General features: G+C 42.1%; 1 protein-coding gene across 5 annotated transcripts in view; it reads right to left on the bottom strand.

Moving 5' to 3' along the window:
- The window catches only part of TEDC1 (tubulin epsilon and delta complex 1), a 78,634-nt gene that overhangs the window by 15,187 nt on the left and 47,782 nt on the right, over positions 1-15,665 (bottom strand). For 4 of the 5 annotated variants that reach the window (XM_075508105.1, XM_075508109.1, XM_075508107.1 and 1 more), the window contains 2 exons: positions 11,886-11,972; positions 8,665-8,877 (listed from right to left, as the gene is read on the bottom strand). In XM_075508105.1, coding sequence (XP_075364220.1) covers positions 8,665-8,877; positions 11,886-11,972 — 300 coding nt within the window. The remainder of the gene's footprint in view (positions 1-8,664; positions 8,878-11,885; positions 11,973-15,665) is intronic. The other variant, XM_075508108.1, reaches the window with a different exon arrangement.

Here is a 15,665-nt window from a genome sequence, read left to right as displayed (position 1 = left end):
CCTAAATCTGCTAATACCATGGCAATTCCATCAGCAGCAAATTCAGTCCTACATTTAACTAAAGAAGAACTACACATAAAAGCCATTAGCCTTGTCCCTCCTTGCCATCCTCCTGTCCATGTCCTCCATTGCTCTCTTTGATGGATGTTTCTGTTGATCTCTCTGGGTTTCCTCTCCCTACCCAGGCATCTGGGCCCAGCCAACCATGCATTTCCAAAAGCTGCTCTTGTGGCCTTGCTAGTTCTTCAATTTCTTTTTGCATGAAAAGCTCCACTGACAGCTGCTCAGTGCTCCAGATGGAGGTTTGCAAATACAAAGTGGAACACACAAATGTTCTGGGACTGGGGAAGGGGCAGAGGAAGGGAATGTGCTGACTGAAGAAATACATGACACTGAACCATTCCCTACCACTCCTCCACTTTCTGCATCCCAGACAGCCTGGATAATTAACTACTCGCTACACTAACATCTTCATATTAGCAGAAAGCCCAGAGAAGTAGAATAAACAGCAGAAACAGCAAAGATGCAATGTGAACAGTTTGCTTTGAAAAAAAAAAAAGCTTTTGACAAGCCTTCAGAGAGAGCTCAGCTGTCCCTTTGCCACAAGTCCCAGGTTTAAGGCAGCAGAAACACAAGCTGGCCCCGCACTGGTGGAGGAGGGAACGCGGCACACCAGGAACCAGTCCAATCCCCACTGTCACCCCTCGCCATTCACACAGTGGAGAAAGTAACGAGACTTTTTATGTCCCTCACCCACATACATACACTGCAGGTGCCTTTATTTTCATGCAGGTTAGTTGCACACACAGCACAGCCACCAAGCACTAGTAGTGGCTACTAGGGTACCCACAGCTCCTCATCACCCCCTCCAATTTATTGAAAGGCTTCCAGAAAAACTTTGGAAGTGCACTTGTTTGAGTAGATAAAATTCAACTCAATCTTGGTAAGAAAAACAAAAAAACCCAAGCAAAACCAGAAGGATGTAGGACTATGTTTCAGCATCAGCCTCTGGAGCTGCGTCCCTACTTCAAATAGTGAAGCCTTAAATCAAAGCGCATCAAAAACCATTCAGTCTTTTATAAATGTAAGATCCTTAGGAACAAAAAAATCTTTTTATTAGAATCTACAAGGTCTCCAGCAGTGTGCTGTGATGAGCCGGCAGTGGCAAAAAGTTAGAGTGAATCAGAGGACTCAGGATGGAGTGAAAGCCTCTCTGCATTACAGCCCCTGCCATCCCCACTTGATGGGGTGTCCCAGCTCATTCCTGCCGCCACTGCTGACCACCCCTGCACCTCCTCTCTTCCCAGCAAGAGAAAACAAAACATTCATCTCCCATACAGCCCCTCCCCAACACACTATGAATCCAAAGGGTGTCTCTTCTGAAATGGGCAGCCCTGCATCCTCCCATCCCTAGCAAGGCTGCGGGTGCAACAGTTTGGGAAGGTTAGGCATTACTGAATTGAAGGGGAGGTGACCGATCAGGAGAAAAATACAGAAACAAAGACAAAACACAGGTTTCAGTGTGCTCTTCCACTGTCATTAAGGAAGACTGATACGGGCCAGGGATTACAGCCTCTTAGGTACTCAGGCACAATGTGAGCCAACATGCAAGCACAGCCACCAGTATTTCTGGAGAGGACTCTAGTGGAGGGAGCGTGTTCAAGCGCAGATTAATGACGCTTAAGTCTTTCCGAGCCATGCTTTGGAGGCATAGGCATGAGCAAGCTCCATCCCATCATACTGCTATCTCAAAGGAGTCTGGCTTGCTTTTAAATGCTAGTGAACACAGAGGATCCCAAGATATGATATCCCAAGTTTCAACAAAAGTTCAGTATGGTGTGAGCATTTATGTGATGAAAACTGAAATGATCACCATTTGGAGTCAAATAGTCTGTGTTCCAGTTTGTGGATACCGAATGTTTAACACTGAAATAAAATCCCCCTCTCAAATAGAGAAGTAGATAACATGAAATATTCAGAAAGAAAAAAGCAAACAAACAAGTTCTCTTCTGGAATTAGGAGATTTCATCTTTTACAGTTAAGTTTGTTTCTAAGAAGAGAAACATCTTTAAAGCTTAACCATTTCACTCAACTTTTTGATCATTTACAAATCCCCAAAATGTCACCAAAGAAATGACGATTATTTGCCCAGTACTGCATGGAAAAGAACAAAGCTAACAATGAGAAAGCCACGTATTCAGATCACACCTATCTCATATGCCTTTTCTCCTCCAAGATACTGAACACATTGCTGCCTAGAGATGGATATCAGTTAAAATGTCATATTAGTCAGGGTTTCACGAATCACCCAAATCCCATGGCAACATTCAGATGTCTTCTAGTGAATGTCCCTGAAAGGGGAAATGGTTTCAGGGTCATTCCAAGTACATAACCAAAGAAAGAGCTGGGGGGCAGGCAGAAACAAACAAAAGAAAATAAGGAAACAAACAAAGAAAGAACCAAAAGAAAATAAGGAAAATAAGTTCCTTAATTTTAAAATATTTAAGATTGATAGTTTTAACTACCAAGAATCACAGTGTGCAAATGATCAAACTTGCAACAAATAGACACATCGCCCCTGAAACCACATCCTGAATAATAAGCAGTTGTGTTTAGTGGTGCAAACCAGACATCGTGGCATACCAATGACTTTACACACCTGAAATACCTCTACATAGTCCAAAATAAATAAATCAATTACAGGCTTGCATAAATGAAAGAGACTTCAACAGGTTTTCAAGCCAAATCCACAGTCTTAGAGCAGGTCAAACTCCTCTTCAGGCATCCCTCACAGATATTTGCATAACCTGGTTTGTGAAGGGTCCAAGAACAGAGACTTCACAGCTCACCAGACAACCTACTCCAACATTTCTCTGCCCTGGGCATTAGGAATTTTTTTCCTTAGTATCTAATCAGAATCTCTGTGTTGCAATTTACACACAGTCTTGTCCGAGTCACTGAGGACATGGGGAAAAAAAAAAAAAATAAAAATTCTTTCCACCACAGAAAACTTCTTCATATTCAAAGAATCATACACCTCACCTTAGTCTTTCCTTTAACATAAAGACCTTCAAAGATCTTACGTTCCAGACTTACAATTATTTTCATTTTACAATTATTTTCATTTTTCTCTTTTGGACTCTCCCCAATTTCTCTCCTGAATTGTGATGCTCAAAACTGGATGTAAAGAAAGAGCAACTGTACCTTGTTATAACAAAGCTCCATCTAACCCACACTGTCCAACAGGCTTCAGTAGCAAATAGCTAGGGAATAAGTTTAGGACTAGACAAATATGTAACAATACATCACTGGAAGATACAGCTTCCTAAACTCCAGTAGTTTGTGGCTGAAGGACTTTCCTGACCAGAGAATACTTTCCATATTTCTTGCTTAACAATGATTTTTTTTCTTCATTAATTTGTCCAGTAATTCCCTCTAGGTTCACCCATCGTGAGAACCAAGGAGCATCAGAAGAATAGTAAAAAAGTGTTTCCTCCTGCTCCAGTGCAATACCCCTCTTCATTCTCTCCTCTTCTACTGCAAGGAGCCCTAACCTAGGTAAATCCCCTTTGCAGAGAAACACTTTCACAACTTGGGTCATCACCACTTCCCCTCCCTGTGCTTTTCAGCTCAACCACATCTTTTCTTTGAGTTAGGACTGGGACCAGAACTGCACGCAGCATTCCAGGAATATTTTTAAGTTTTGCTTTCTTCTGCTTTCCTAACAATTCTTAGGATTCAGTTTGCTTTTTTTGACCACTGACATTGCCACAGAACTATCATTTATAACCCTAAGAGCTCATTCATGTGTCAGAAAAAACACATGTAAAATTACAATTTTCCCTTCAGATGCATTTTGTTAGATTTATCTCCATCCAATTTTATCTGGCATTTTACCACTTCACTACTCAGTACAAGGGCCCTCAACAACCTTTTGCTGTTGTCCTTCACATGTGCTCTCAGGGATTTAGTCTCATCTCAACCTGGGCACCTCGCTATCCACCTGCTTTCCCAGAGCAGTTATACACACGCTGAGCAGCACGGGCCCGTGCAGCTCCGCTGGTGACCGCCTCCGCAAACCCATCACAGCCGCCTCCTCTCTGCTTCCTGCTCTGCTGTGTGCTCAAGGGTAAGAGGAAAAGACAGCCACGTGGGCAGTTTATTTTTGTTGAGAATCTTTTCAGGGACTTTATTAAATGCCACTTGTAAATGCAATTAAACGACAGCAATCCAACCTCCCTTGCCCACACGCTCACTGGTCCCTTCAAAGAGCTCCAACAGATTTTAGATTCATGATTCCTCTGCAAAAACTGCGCTTCCCCAATATATCACGTTTCATCATGTGCCCTCAATTCTTTTCTTCAGAACAGTTTCTACTCAATTGCCTGGCACAGACATCAGGCCTAGTGGTAACAACAGACATAATTACTCTGTGGATTATCACGTTTTTCGTGAAGTACAAGGTAGTGGGCACAAGAGCTATAATAAACTGTACTGTCCCTCAGCCGGGCATGCTTGGGAGAGCCAAGATAATTTGCCAGATGAGCCAGATGTCTCAGTATCGCAAGATACAAAGTTAGAGATAATGACCACTTTCGCTACCGCTATATCTTCTCTTTGTTTGACTAAAAAAAATAATACAGAAGGAAAGATTTGATAAGCTTATTTCTCCAGGGAAAAGACCGAAGCGGGCAGAAACATACAATTGATAGAGGAGTCTGCGTTCAGGAAGCGTCCTGACTATGGGGAAAAAAGACAGACTACAGGCAGAAAGCATCACATAAGCAGCAACACTACTCAAAGGAAGGGTTGATATAAAGAGGACTGATGGAGAGTCATCTGACCCCCAACATTCCAAAAAATGCTGTCATGTAGCATAACAAAACAATTCTGTTCCAGGGCACTAGAAGGGGAGGCACTTATGATAAACCATCCTTTTAACAATACACTAAGATACACTCCATTTGTTTCCCACAGTCATAAACTCATACGACATTCACTGAATCTCAGAAACACTAGAACTTGACCAATTTGAATATTTCAAAGTACAATGAAGAATTCATTGGTTAATTTTTTTGGACTTCATTTCCAAATTTAAGCATAAAAAAAATTCAGTGTGATTATTATATAATATTTAACATCTTAAAAAAGGAAAAAAAGGAGAGTTTATGACCTTTAGAAGGAGGGGCAGGCCACTCAGGAGGACTACAAGGATGTTGTGAGGTTATGCAGGAAGAAAATTAGAAGGGCCAAAGCCCAACTAAAACTTAATCTGGCTACTGCTGTAAAAGACAATAAAAAACGTTTCTATAAATACATTAGCAACAAAAGGAGGGCTAAGGAGAATCTCCATCCTTTATTGGATACAGGGGGAAACATAGTGAGAAAGGATGAGGAAAAGGCTGAGGTACTTAATGCCTTCTTTGCCTCAGTCCTTAATAGTAAGACCAGTTGTTGTCCAGGTACCCAGCTCCCTGAGCTGGAAGACAGGGATGGGGAGCAGAATGAAGCCCCCATAATCCAAGGGCAAATGGTTAGCAACCTGCTACACCACTTAGACACACACAAGTCTATGGGGCCAGATGAGATCCACCCAAGGGTACTGAGGGAGCTGGCAGAAGTGCTCACCAGGCTACTTTCCATCATTTATCATCAGTCCTGGCTAACCAGGGAGGTCCAGTTGACTGGAGGTTACCAAATGTGATGCCCATATACAAGAAGGGCCAGAAGGAGGATCTGGGGAACTACACGCCTGTCAGTTTGACCTCGGTGCCAGGGAAGGTTATGGCACAGATCATCTTGAGTGCCATCACACAGCATGTACAGCACAACCAGGTGATCAAGCCCAGTCAGCATGGGTTTAGGAAAGGCAGGTCCTGCGTGACCAACCTGATCTCCTTCTATGACAAGGTGACTCACTTAGTGAGGGAAAGGCTGTGGATGTTGTCCACCTAGACTTCGGTAAAGCCTTTGACACCATTTCCCACAGCATTCTCCTGGAGAAACTGGCTGCTCATGGCTTGGATGGGCATACTCTTTGCTGAGTAAAAAACTGTCTGGATGGCTGGGCCCAAACAGTTGTGGTGAACGGAGTTAAATCCAGTTGGCAGCTGGTCACAAGCGGTGTTCCCCAGGGCTCAGTATTGGGGCCGGTTCTGTATTAATATCTTTATCAATGATCTCGATGAGGGGATCAAGTGCACCCTCAGTAAGTTTGCAGATGACACCAAGTCGGGCGGGAGTGTTGATCTGCTTGAGGGGAGGACGGCTCTACAGAGGGACCCGGACAGGCTGGATCGATGGGCCGAGGTCAATTGTATGAGGTTTAACAAGGCCAAGTGCAAGGTCCTGCACTTGGGCCACAACAACCCCATGCAATGCTACAGGCTTGGGAAGAGTGGCTGGAAAGCTGCCTGGCGGAAAAGGCCCTGGGGGTGTTGGTTGACAGCCGCCTGAATATGAGCCAGCGGTGTGCCCAGGTGGCCAAGAAAGCCAATGGCATCCTGGCTTGTATCAAAAATTGCGTGGCCAGTGGGACTAGGGAAGTGATTGTGCCCCTGTACTCCGCACTGGTGAGGCCGCACCTCGAATACTGTGTTCAGGCTTGGGCCCCTCACTACAAGACAGACGTCGAGGTGCTGGAGCATGTCCAGAGAAGGGCAACAAAGCTGGTGAAGGGTCTAGAGCACAAGTCTGATGAGGAGCGGCTGAGGGAACTGGGGTTGTTTAGCCTGGAGAAAAGGAGGCTGAGGAGAGACCTTATCGCTCCCTACAACTACCTGAAAGGAGGTTGTAGCGAGGTGGGTGTTGGTCTCTTCTCCCAAGTAACAAGCGGTAGGACAAGAGGAAATGGCCTCAAGTTGCACCAGGGGAGGTTTAGATTGGATATTGGGAAAAATTTCTTCACCGAAAGGGTTGTCAAGCATTGGAACACGCTGCCCATGGAAGTGGTTGGGTCACCATCCCTGGAGGTATTTAAAAGGTGTGTAGATGTGGTGCTTAGGGACATGGTGTAGTGGTGGACTTGGCAGTGCTAGGTTAACAGTTGGATTCAATGATCTTAAAGGTCTTTTCCAACCTAAATGATTCTATGATTCTGTAGTATTTAACAGCATATATATTGTTATATATAAGAGGAGTCAGAGCATATCTTGCTTTGGAAATCATACATTGGAAATTTTATTTTTAGAATTCATGGTCTGAGTTATCCTGCAACGGTCATGGTTGTTTTGCCATAAAATCAACCAAATCTGATGACGCTAGAGACCTGCCTAGTCCAGTATCCCATCACTGACAGTGATCGACAGGATATAAGACAAAAGCAAATATACGGAGATACTTCCTCAGAATATTCCCCCAGCCTGCAATGATTTGTACTCCTGCAACTTTCTAAGCTTGTAATTCATATCTGTGTATTTAATAGTCTTTGATGGATTTCTTCTTCCAAGAATGTATCCAACAGATTTCAAATCCATGTACACTGCTTATATGCACAGTGCCCTGTGGGAAGAAGTTCCATACTTTGCGTGAAGCAGCAGCTCCTTGTGCCTGCCTCTATCCTAACTAGTTCCTTACCCTTACGGTGGAAGAGAGAGTGATCAGCTCTCCACACACTTTTTCGAAAAACATGCCAGACCCTTTTGAACTCTTGGGCAAATACCTCTTGATCTGACAACCTGCCACTTTTCATTTTGTCAGCTGATCTATAATCCTGTCTACCAACACTTCAATCTAAAAAAACGCAAAAAACAAGCAAAAAAACCCCCTCTCCTGAATTGACACAGAATAGTGATACAGCGTTTTTGTTACTGCTCTATCTGCTCCAACTCACTCTTTCACTTTTTCTCCATCCAGGGGTTTCATAGATTCTCTGCTATCCTTCTTTCCTCTTGATGCCTGAAAAAAATTACTAGTTTTTACACCTGCATCTTCATCATATCTTCTCCTTGTGCCAGCATGTTAATATTCAGATTCACCTTCTACATTTACATTAACAGCTCCTTTATTTATGCCCCACCACCCCCTCCAGGTGCTTCCCAGTGTCTCCCCATCCCTATGTCAGCGAATACCACGTACACTTCCTTCATATCACCTGCTTTCCTCCGCAGCCAGCCTCCCACAGCCAGTCTGTTCTTCCACCAAATCTTGTGCTTAGTCCCTTCTCTCACTTCACAGGTTTCAAATCCTTCTTATTCCTTCCCCCATCAGACATTTCAAAGACTACTAACTCAGTGAAAGATGACAAGCTCTGGCCTCTCCCACCCTCCTTTCCCTGTGAATACCCATCTTTATTCTTCTCACTATAACCATTACTGATCTTTCAACCTGCTGCCTCTGTCCCCTCTGGGGGCTGCCATGATTTCCTCCTCTTCCCTTCTTTCCTCTGCAACCCCTATCCTTTGATGCTTTCCCTTCCAAAAGAACACTTATTTTGTTTCAGCATGCTGCCTCTCTGGGACAGATGCCTACTTTGTGTTTGAAAGAGCACCTGGCATGCTGTGGGCATAAACAGACAAGTAACTGTAGATCTGACATCAAGATTGCAGCAAGCTTGACACAAAGCAGCAACAGGGAGGCTGCCCTAGGATGGGCCGTAGCAAGACAGATGAAAAATACAGGATCTTAAAAGTTGCTAATGATCAAGAATGCCACCCAAAGCCTTACCTTCTCACACCAGGCAGCCTTTCGGCGAGTTACAAGCTCATGCAGTTGGCCACGGAGAGTCATTAGATCTCTGGATAATCTGTCAATTTGCCCAGTCAGACTGTCAGCCCAGGGGCAGCACGAAGTCACTTTTGGCAGCCCGCTTTTTTCCAAATGAGCATCCTGGGACTCACACATATTTCCCTCTTCAACCATATTATCCAACACAGTTTCCTAAAGGAAAAACAACAAAAGTTACTTTTCAGCAGGAGCTAAAATGGCCCCCCCACACCCCCTGCCCCGTCTTCCTGGTAATTCACTACTAGGAATTCACTGCTGCCATCTCAGTATACAGTTGCTCCACAATTTCAGAGTTATTTTAAGAAGTAACCTCCTCAGTTCACTGTAACATATTTCTAAGTTAACAGAAAACTTATGTTGCTAACCTAGCTTATTTTAGAAAGCACTGCATACTGTGAGCTACTCTCCACTGCACTAAAGCATAAAGTAACAGTCATGGGACAGAGATCACCAGTACTGCAGAAGCTCTAAATATGCCCCTTCCACTCAAACTCTGAGGCTGGATGCACTTCTACAGCTTTTTGTAACAAAGCGATGACCAGGATGGATACACGTGCTTACACTGTTCAGGAGAGCCCCATCTGCTATGTGGCATAGTAAGTTGTAACACTCACAGGATCACTTGTGCCCATGTACGACTCTACAAGCTGAGGAACCCCAAGAGATCGCTGCTCCAGGCTGGTCAGGAGCTGTCAGCTCTGCTTGACCATGACCACCTAGCTAGTTCTATAACGAATTCTGCAACTGCCTTCAGAGATAGCAACTGTTATTTGAAATACTCAAAAAAATACCAAATAACTTCAGAGTCCTTGACATGCATGTACCGATACACCATGGGGCACAGATTATGTAGAAAAACACAATTTTCAAGGCAGGGTAGCAGAGCATAACTAAAGGACCCAGGCTTCCTCACTCAAAGAGTATTAAATATTTATTTCCATATCGTTATCAAGAAGACATTAAATAGGAGAGGTCATAATCTCTTTTAAGGACATAATTTGCATTCAAAATTATCTTTAGAAATTGGAGAAGTAATTTGAAAACAGTGAGAGGGAAATTCAGCAGTTGAGCAGCATGGTCCACACATGGGCAAGGAAAAACCAAATGCATAATTACTGGCACAGCAGCAGCACTGCTGGAAGAGATGTCACCAATGTGACATCTGAGATGTGACCTGAAAAAACGAAGTCACCAATGTCATACTGTTAAAGTCAAGTACCATTTTAGAAAGTATAAACACAAGTCTCTGTGATAGAAGGGCGCTGACTGTAACACTGATGTACAGGTGAGGCACCTGAAGTTAAACATAGACAAATGGGACGTAAAGTCCCATATGAGAGCAGCAACAACCATCAGAAGTTTGCAGGAATGGCCGACAAGAAGACATTAAGAGAACCAATTTTGTTTAGCCTAGCAATGGGGACTGGGAAGGCAGTGACATGCTAACAGCCTTCACTTATATAAAAGATTGCTATAAAGAGGATGGGAGTATTCCCCCCCTTCTCTGCAGGTAGGTTAAAAACTCTGGCTTAATTCACAGCAAGAGATTTTTAGGCTCATACAAGAGAAAACATTGCTAGATAGCTACGAATGGCAAAAGACACCCTACAAAACCTCCTTTCTCAGTGAGCATCAGCAGTGAAAATTGGCACAAAGCAGTGCTGAGGCCAGCAGCTCATGCTGACCAAAGGCCCAGCTCATGACCATGCAGACACATTCTGGGCACTGACAGGCTAACAAACTGCACGGAAATAAAACAAAGCTTTTCTAGTTTTGTTGGGGTTTTGTTTTGTTGTTTTTTGGAGGTTTGTTTTGATTTTTTTTTTAATTTGAAATTCATTAAGTGACAGAATTTTGAAGTAACATTACTGCAGGCATTCCAGTTGCTGTAGTTATGTCATGCTCTGTCATGCTCCTGCCCACAACCATCAGGAAGACCTGGCAGTAGCTATGCAAGAATCATCCCATCCATCAGATCAGCAATGTGAAATACAGGTTCAGTGGAAAGAGAAAACTACAGTGCCCTCAAAGCACATCTCATTCCCATACATCCTATAGCATCCAAGAACAACAACCATCATCAGCAAAATGAAAGAAAAAGGCAAATTTGCCATCCAGCCTGTTGAACAACTTAAAAAGATGTGCCAGTCAGGTTTTTGCAAGTATTTATTTAGGACTTAACTCCAGGAAGCACACACACACACTAACACTCACAATACTGCCTACACTGTTCAACGTGTCAGAGGCAAAGGTTTTGGTGGATACACTGAAATGCCGTAACACTTGCAGTTATATTTTGCCTGTTTGGAGCCAGGCTTATGCTAGTGTTGATGCTTTCCAAACAACCATAAGATGGTAGACTTGTAAAGCAAAAACCATTATATAACTAATGGCAATGTGAATGGCTCTGCATTGGAAGTACTCTTCAAGACAGGTGAGGTAATCTTACACTCCTGTGCCTTGCTTTTAGTGTAGAACAAGGCATATGGGCAATTAACAGTCAGCTCACTGATTCTCAAAATTTTGTAAACTCATATAGCTAATGTGGTGCTCTAAAGAGTTATTTTCAGCAACTGTGAATGGGCAAAAGTTGTACAGAGAAGTGAGATGGATAGTACCATTTACACTCACTTGAGAAATAGTAAGATGCACAGAGAAAGGCTTATTGATTTTCTTATGATCATTCAACACAGTTCAAGGGGAAATCGGCAATTTCAACATGTTATTTAGCTGGGAAAAATGAAGTTGTTTTCAATATCAGCTGCTTGCAAATTTAGTTGTTCTCAAGTCTGCAATAAAGCTTAGAGGCCCTCTTCTGAAAAGCCATTTAATTTTAACAAAATGTACAATTGCTATGTTTAAAAAAACATTAAAGAGATGAAGATCAGACATTTTCATTTGTGTTAACTGTATGAAATTCTGCCACTCTGCCCCACAATTCCTCAGCTTAGATGGGTGAGTCTTACTCAAGAAAACAGAGGGATGAAGGAGAACTAAGAAAACACTCCTTACTTTACCAAAGGCATTTTTCCCTTCTTCTCAAGTGCTGTTGAACAGTTGGTTTGCATCATTTATTTTTGTGGGAAGGGGCCTTTGGAAGTGGTCAGCTATTTGTTAGAGTCAAGAAAGCTGCACCCTTTGAAATTAGTTTGATTCATTACCATCCACTGCCAATAAACTGGTTCCAGTTGCTTCCACTCCAGAAAGGCTTCTAGTTGCCTGGTTTCAGACTCCAGAAGCTGTAACAGCTGCAGGAAAGGAGACAAAGGAAAGAAAATCAGGTAATATTGGTCACTTGTGAACTAAATGAAATGCGTGTTTGGTCTAAATTACAAAGAGAGTGTCAGTGGTAAACGGGACAACACTGGGTTACTTTCCAAGAACATTGTAAAATCAGCTGCAGAAACATGATGTGAAACTTTTCCCAGCATCACTGATTTATTCCTCACCCCAAATGTACAAACGCCATCAGCTTTTCTATACATAAATGTGACTTTCCATATGCTTTGATGGATCAAAGAGCCATAATTCTGATATATTAAGGCCTAGATGCATGACCATCTTCAAATCTTCTACACGTATTGACTACCAAAATAAGCTATGTTTCTCCATGAGTATTTTATTTTTCATCTATCCATTCACTCACATTTATCAAGGCTGTAAGGTCTAAACACCACCTCTTCCAGGCCATGTACAGCCTTCTGTTAGCTAAAAGTTACACAGTTGGTCTTTGACTGGGTCTCCTCATATTCAAGTAATGACCCCAACTGTGATATACAGGTACCTCCACTAGTCTAACGTATCTCCTTCCCATGCTGCTCCCACACCTGGAGAAAACTCAGAACTCCAGTATCTCCATTCCTCTCTGCCTCCTCCCACAAAACCTTTCATCCCTTATTCAGATCACTCAAACTGAGATGATCTCTGATGCTCCAAAACAGCATGGAAGAACTCCCTCTAAAAATGTTATGTATTTTATAAATTGTCTGATCTGCTGCATGAGGAATCCCTCCCTTTACCTGAGAGCACTTGAAGGACAGAGGTTATGTTCTAACTATACAAATTACAAATTTTTCATAAATATATACATAACACACATGTATACACACATGTACACAGAGAAAGAGACATTTCAAGACTAAATATTTATATACCAGTAAAACAAAAGTTCTTGGAAAGAATGATAGATTAACAAATTAGGTATAAACAGCTTTAACAATTTCAGTACTGGCCATACATTTGAAATGAACAATTTTAACACCAATCTGACACCAAAGGCAACTTTAAGATGACACACAGAGTATATGGTCTCGAAGAGAACTATAAAGAACAGATCAGTACCCGTTAAACCCACGTGATATAGACAACTATCTTCTGCTAGCTTTGTTGGGTTTAGTTACTTACTACATAACATATAATTTAAGTAACTGCAAAGCATGAGTTGACTTTGCAATTTTATTCTGCAGATATAACTTGAAGATAAAGAAATCAAAGAAAGGAATGCACTTTGCAAGAGTAACTGCTGGAAATTATGAGCAGTTTGCTCTAAAACACTGCTGGATCCAAAATACAATTATTACACATTTGTTCGCACAACTGACACTTGGCATTATGCTTAATGACTCTGCTAGTTTCAAGCTCAGCTGGTATATGAAAGGTGGAAGAAGGGGTTTCTGTCTCCTTTTTTCTTTTCTCCTTTTTTTCATAGGTATATCTACAGCACAAATGGCTTACATTATGGGATCTGATGCTGGCAATAAAACCCAGCCAAAAAGTTGATTAAATATTCAGGCAACAGCTAAGTTACTTGATTTTAAAGTAGCTTTATAATGTGGTCATGAGCTGCATGTGATTGCAGTATGAACATGTCTTGTGACAGCTAAAGAGGGCTGAAGGTTGGAATGGGAAGCTTTTCATTTCAAGCCTTCAAAAAAAATCTTAGTAAAAACATAGTCATCATCTTTAGTTTTAGTCTCCTCTAGGAGCTCCGGAATGCTAAAAAAGCCATATGCCACTTGCTTTCACACCACAACTGAAAGAATATGGTTCTGAAACTTCACCAAACCTGTAAATGATCTGTTGTAGTTAACTGACCTTAACGACAATCAAAGCTTTCTGAGCAGTCTCCTCTTATCTCAAGCCTTTCAGGATCTTTTGCATTTTGGGGGTTTTTTGTTACCTTTTTTTTTTTTTTTTTTTTTTTTAAACTGCTCCATTAGTCATACAGAACTTGAACAGCTTATTTGAAAGCATTCATCTGACTCACCTACGTATGGCATCCTTACCTTTCACTAAGGTATTACCACCCTTGGAAATATCAGGCCAGCAACTGTGTGCTAGATTATTTCAGCCATAAATCAGTAATGGGATGACTACACCGCTCATCCTAGGAGGACAGTTTTCAACCTAGCTGGAACGCGCCGTGACAGCGTTAGGCAGCCTGCAATAGCCAACGTTTGAGTTTCTGCCCCAAGGGACTGAAGGCACTCTTCCTGGATGCCAATATCCTCTGGCATCCTTTATATGGGCCTTGCAAGACTCTGATGTTATTGCAGCATGGAGAATAAAGCAGAACACAATAAAAACTAATGTACTACAAATATCCTTGAGATACCTTAGCAAAAACCATAAAAACAAACGTTCAAGGCAGGGATGGGACAACAGATGTCTGCATGCCATGAATTTGGTCACAAGGACAGAGTCCACATGACTCAGGGGTAACAGGCTTTCAGTCAGACACCTGCACTTAGCAAATGAACAGCTATCTATATCAGCCAGCTTCTTTCCCCCAACCTCATTCTTTACTCAAGCTTCTCATGAGCATTTATTGTTCTTTAACTAAAGCACACATTTTGTGACTTTGAGGTCAATGGCGTACATTTTCTTAGGTCACTTATCGCAGTCACGCCACAGCTGGTATTTCAGCTGTATTTGCAATTGCGGAAACCAAAGCCCAAACTGTACCTCTGCATTTTCCCCAAATACAGTACCTTTTCTTAGTCATTTAGTACCAACAACAGTTCACACAGAGATGCTTTTATACACGATGAGCAGTTCCACTTCTGCTGCTACATAAACCTCTCAAAACGTAAGACAAATTCACAAGCTGCAACTAAAGCTGCCTCTTCATTTTCATTGACCTAAGGACCCAGATGTTGTCATGCCTCCTAATGAAATCTAAAGACTAACATCTGCAGAAGAGCATTAATTTTGTCTGATGAACAAAGTGAAGCAGCAAGTCAAAAAAGTGCCTCACGTAGATATCTAAGTGATGCTTAGGGATAACGTATGAAAATTGTCTTTCCCTCCACACAAAATTAAGACAACGAAATCCATTTCCTTCATTCTTCTGGAGGAAGTTATTGCTCTAAAATACTTACACTGAGAGAAAAAGTAATGACAAATTCAAATTGCTAATCTCTGTGGAGAAGTAATTCCATAATGAATGCTGAGAGCAAACACTTTGCAGTAACAACTTCTCTAAACCACTGTAAAGAAACCATCACCAGTGCAAAAGACTTGCAAGCAACAGCTTTGCTATAGAGGCTAAATTGTGCTTAACTGAGCTGTGTCAGAGCAGGCTGCCAGGAAACCTCAGAGCGATGCAGAAGAATGCAAACTCTGTAAAGAACAAGCCTCGCTTCCTCTGACATGCAGCTGTGATCTCCAAAGCCAAACATCCTGCATGCAACACAGCTCATGGAACTCGGGAAACTTTGGGAACTTCAGCTGCAAAAGTCCTAGGTGACATCATCATCTAGGTGGTGGTTTTGGATACTCAACAAGAGGCCAAAGTTGAGTCCTCTTTGGTATCCACAAATCTAACTTGCACCAAAATCATTATTTAAACATATTTGGAATTACTTTTTCTGTTGAGATATTAATCTTTTTCGTATTATTTACTAGCATATTGCTAAATTAATTGATGCCTGCAGACCGTT

The sequence above is a fragment of the Mycteria americana genome, chromosome 7 (assembly GCF_035582795.1).
Source record: "Mycteria americana isolate JAX WOST 10 ecotype Jacksonville Zoo and Gardens chromosome 7, USCA_MyAme_1.0, whole genome shotgun sequence".
NCBI lineage: Eukaryota > Metazoa > Chordata > Aves > Ciconiiformes > Ciconiidae > Mycteria > Mycteria americana.
The sequence above is the reverse complement of the archived record's forward strand: the minus strand, read 5'-3'. Positions and strand labels throughout refer to the sequence as shown.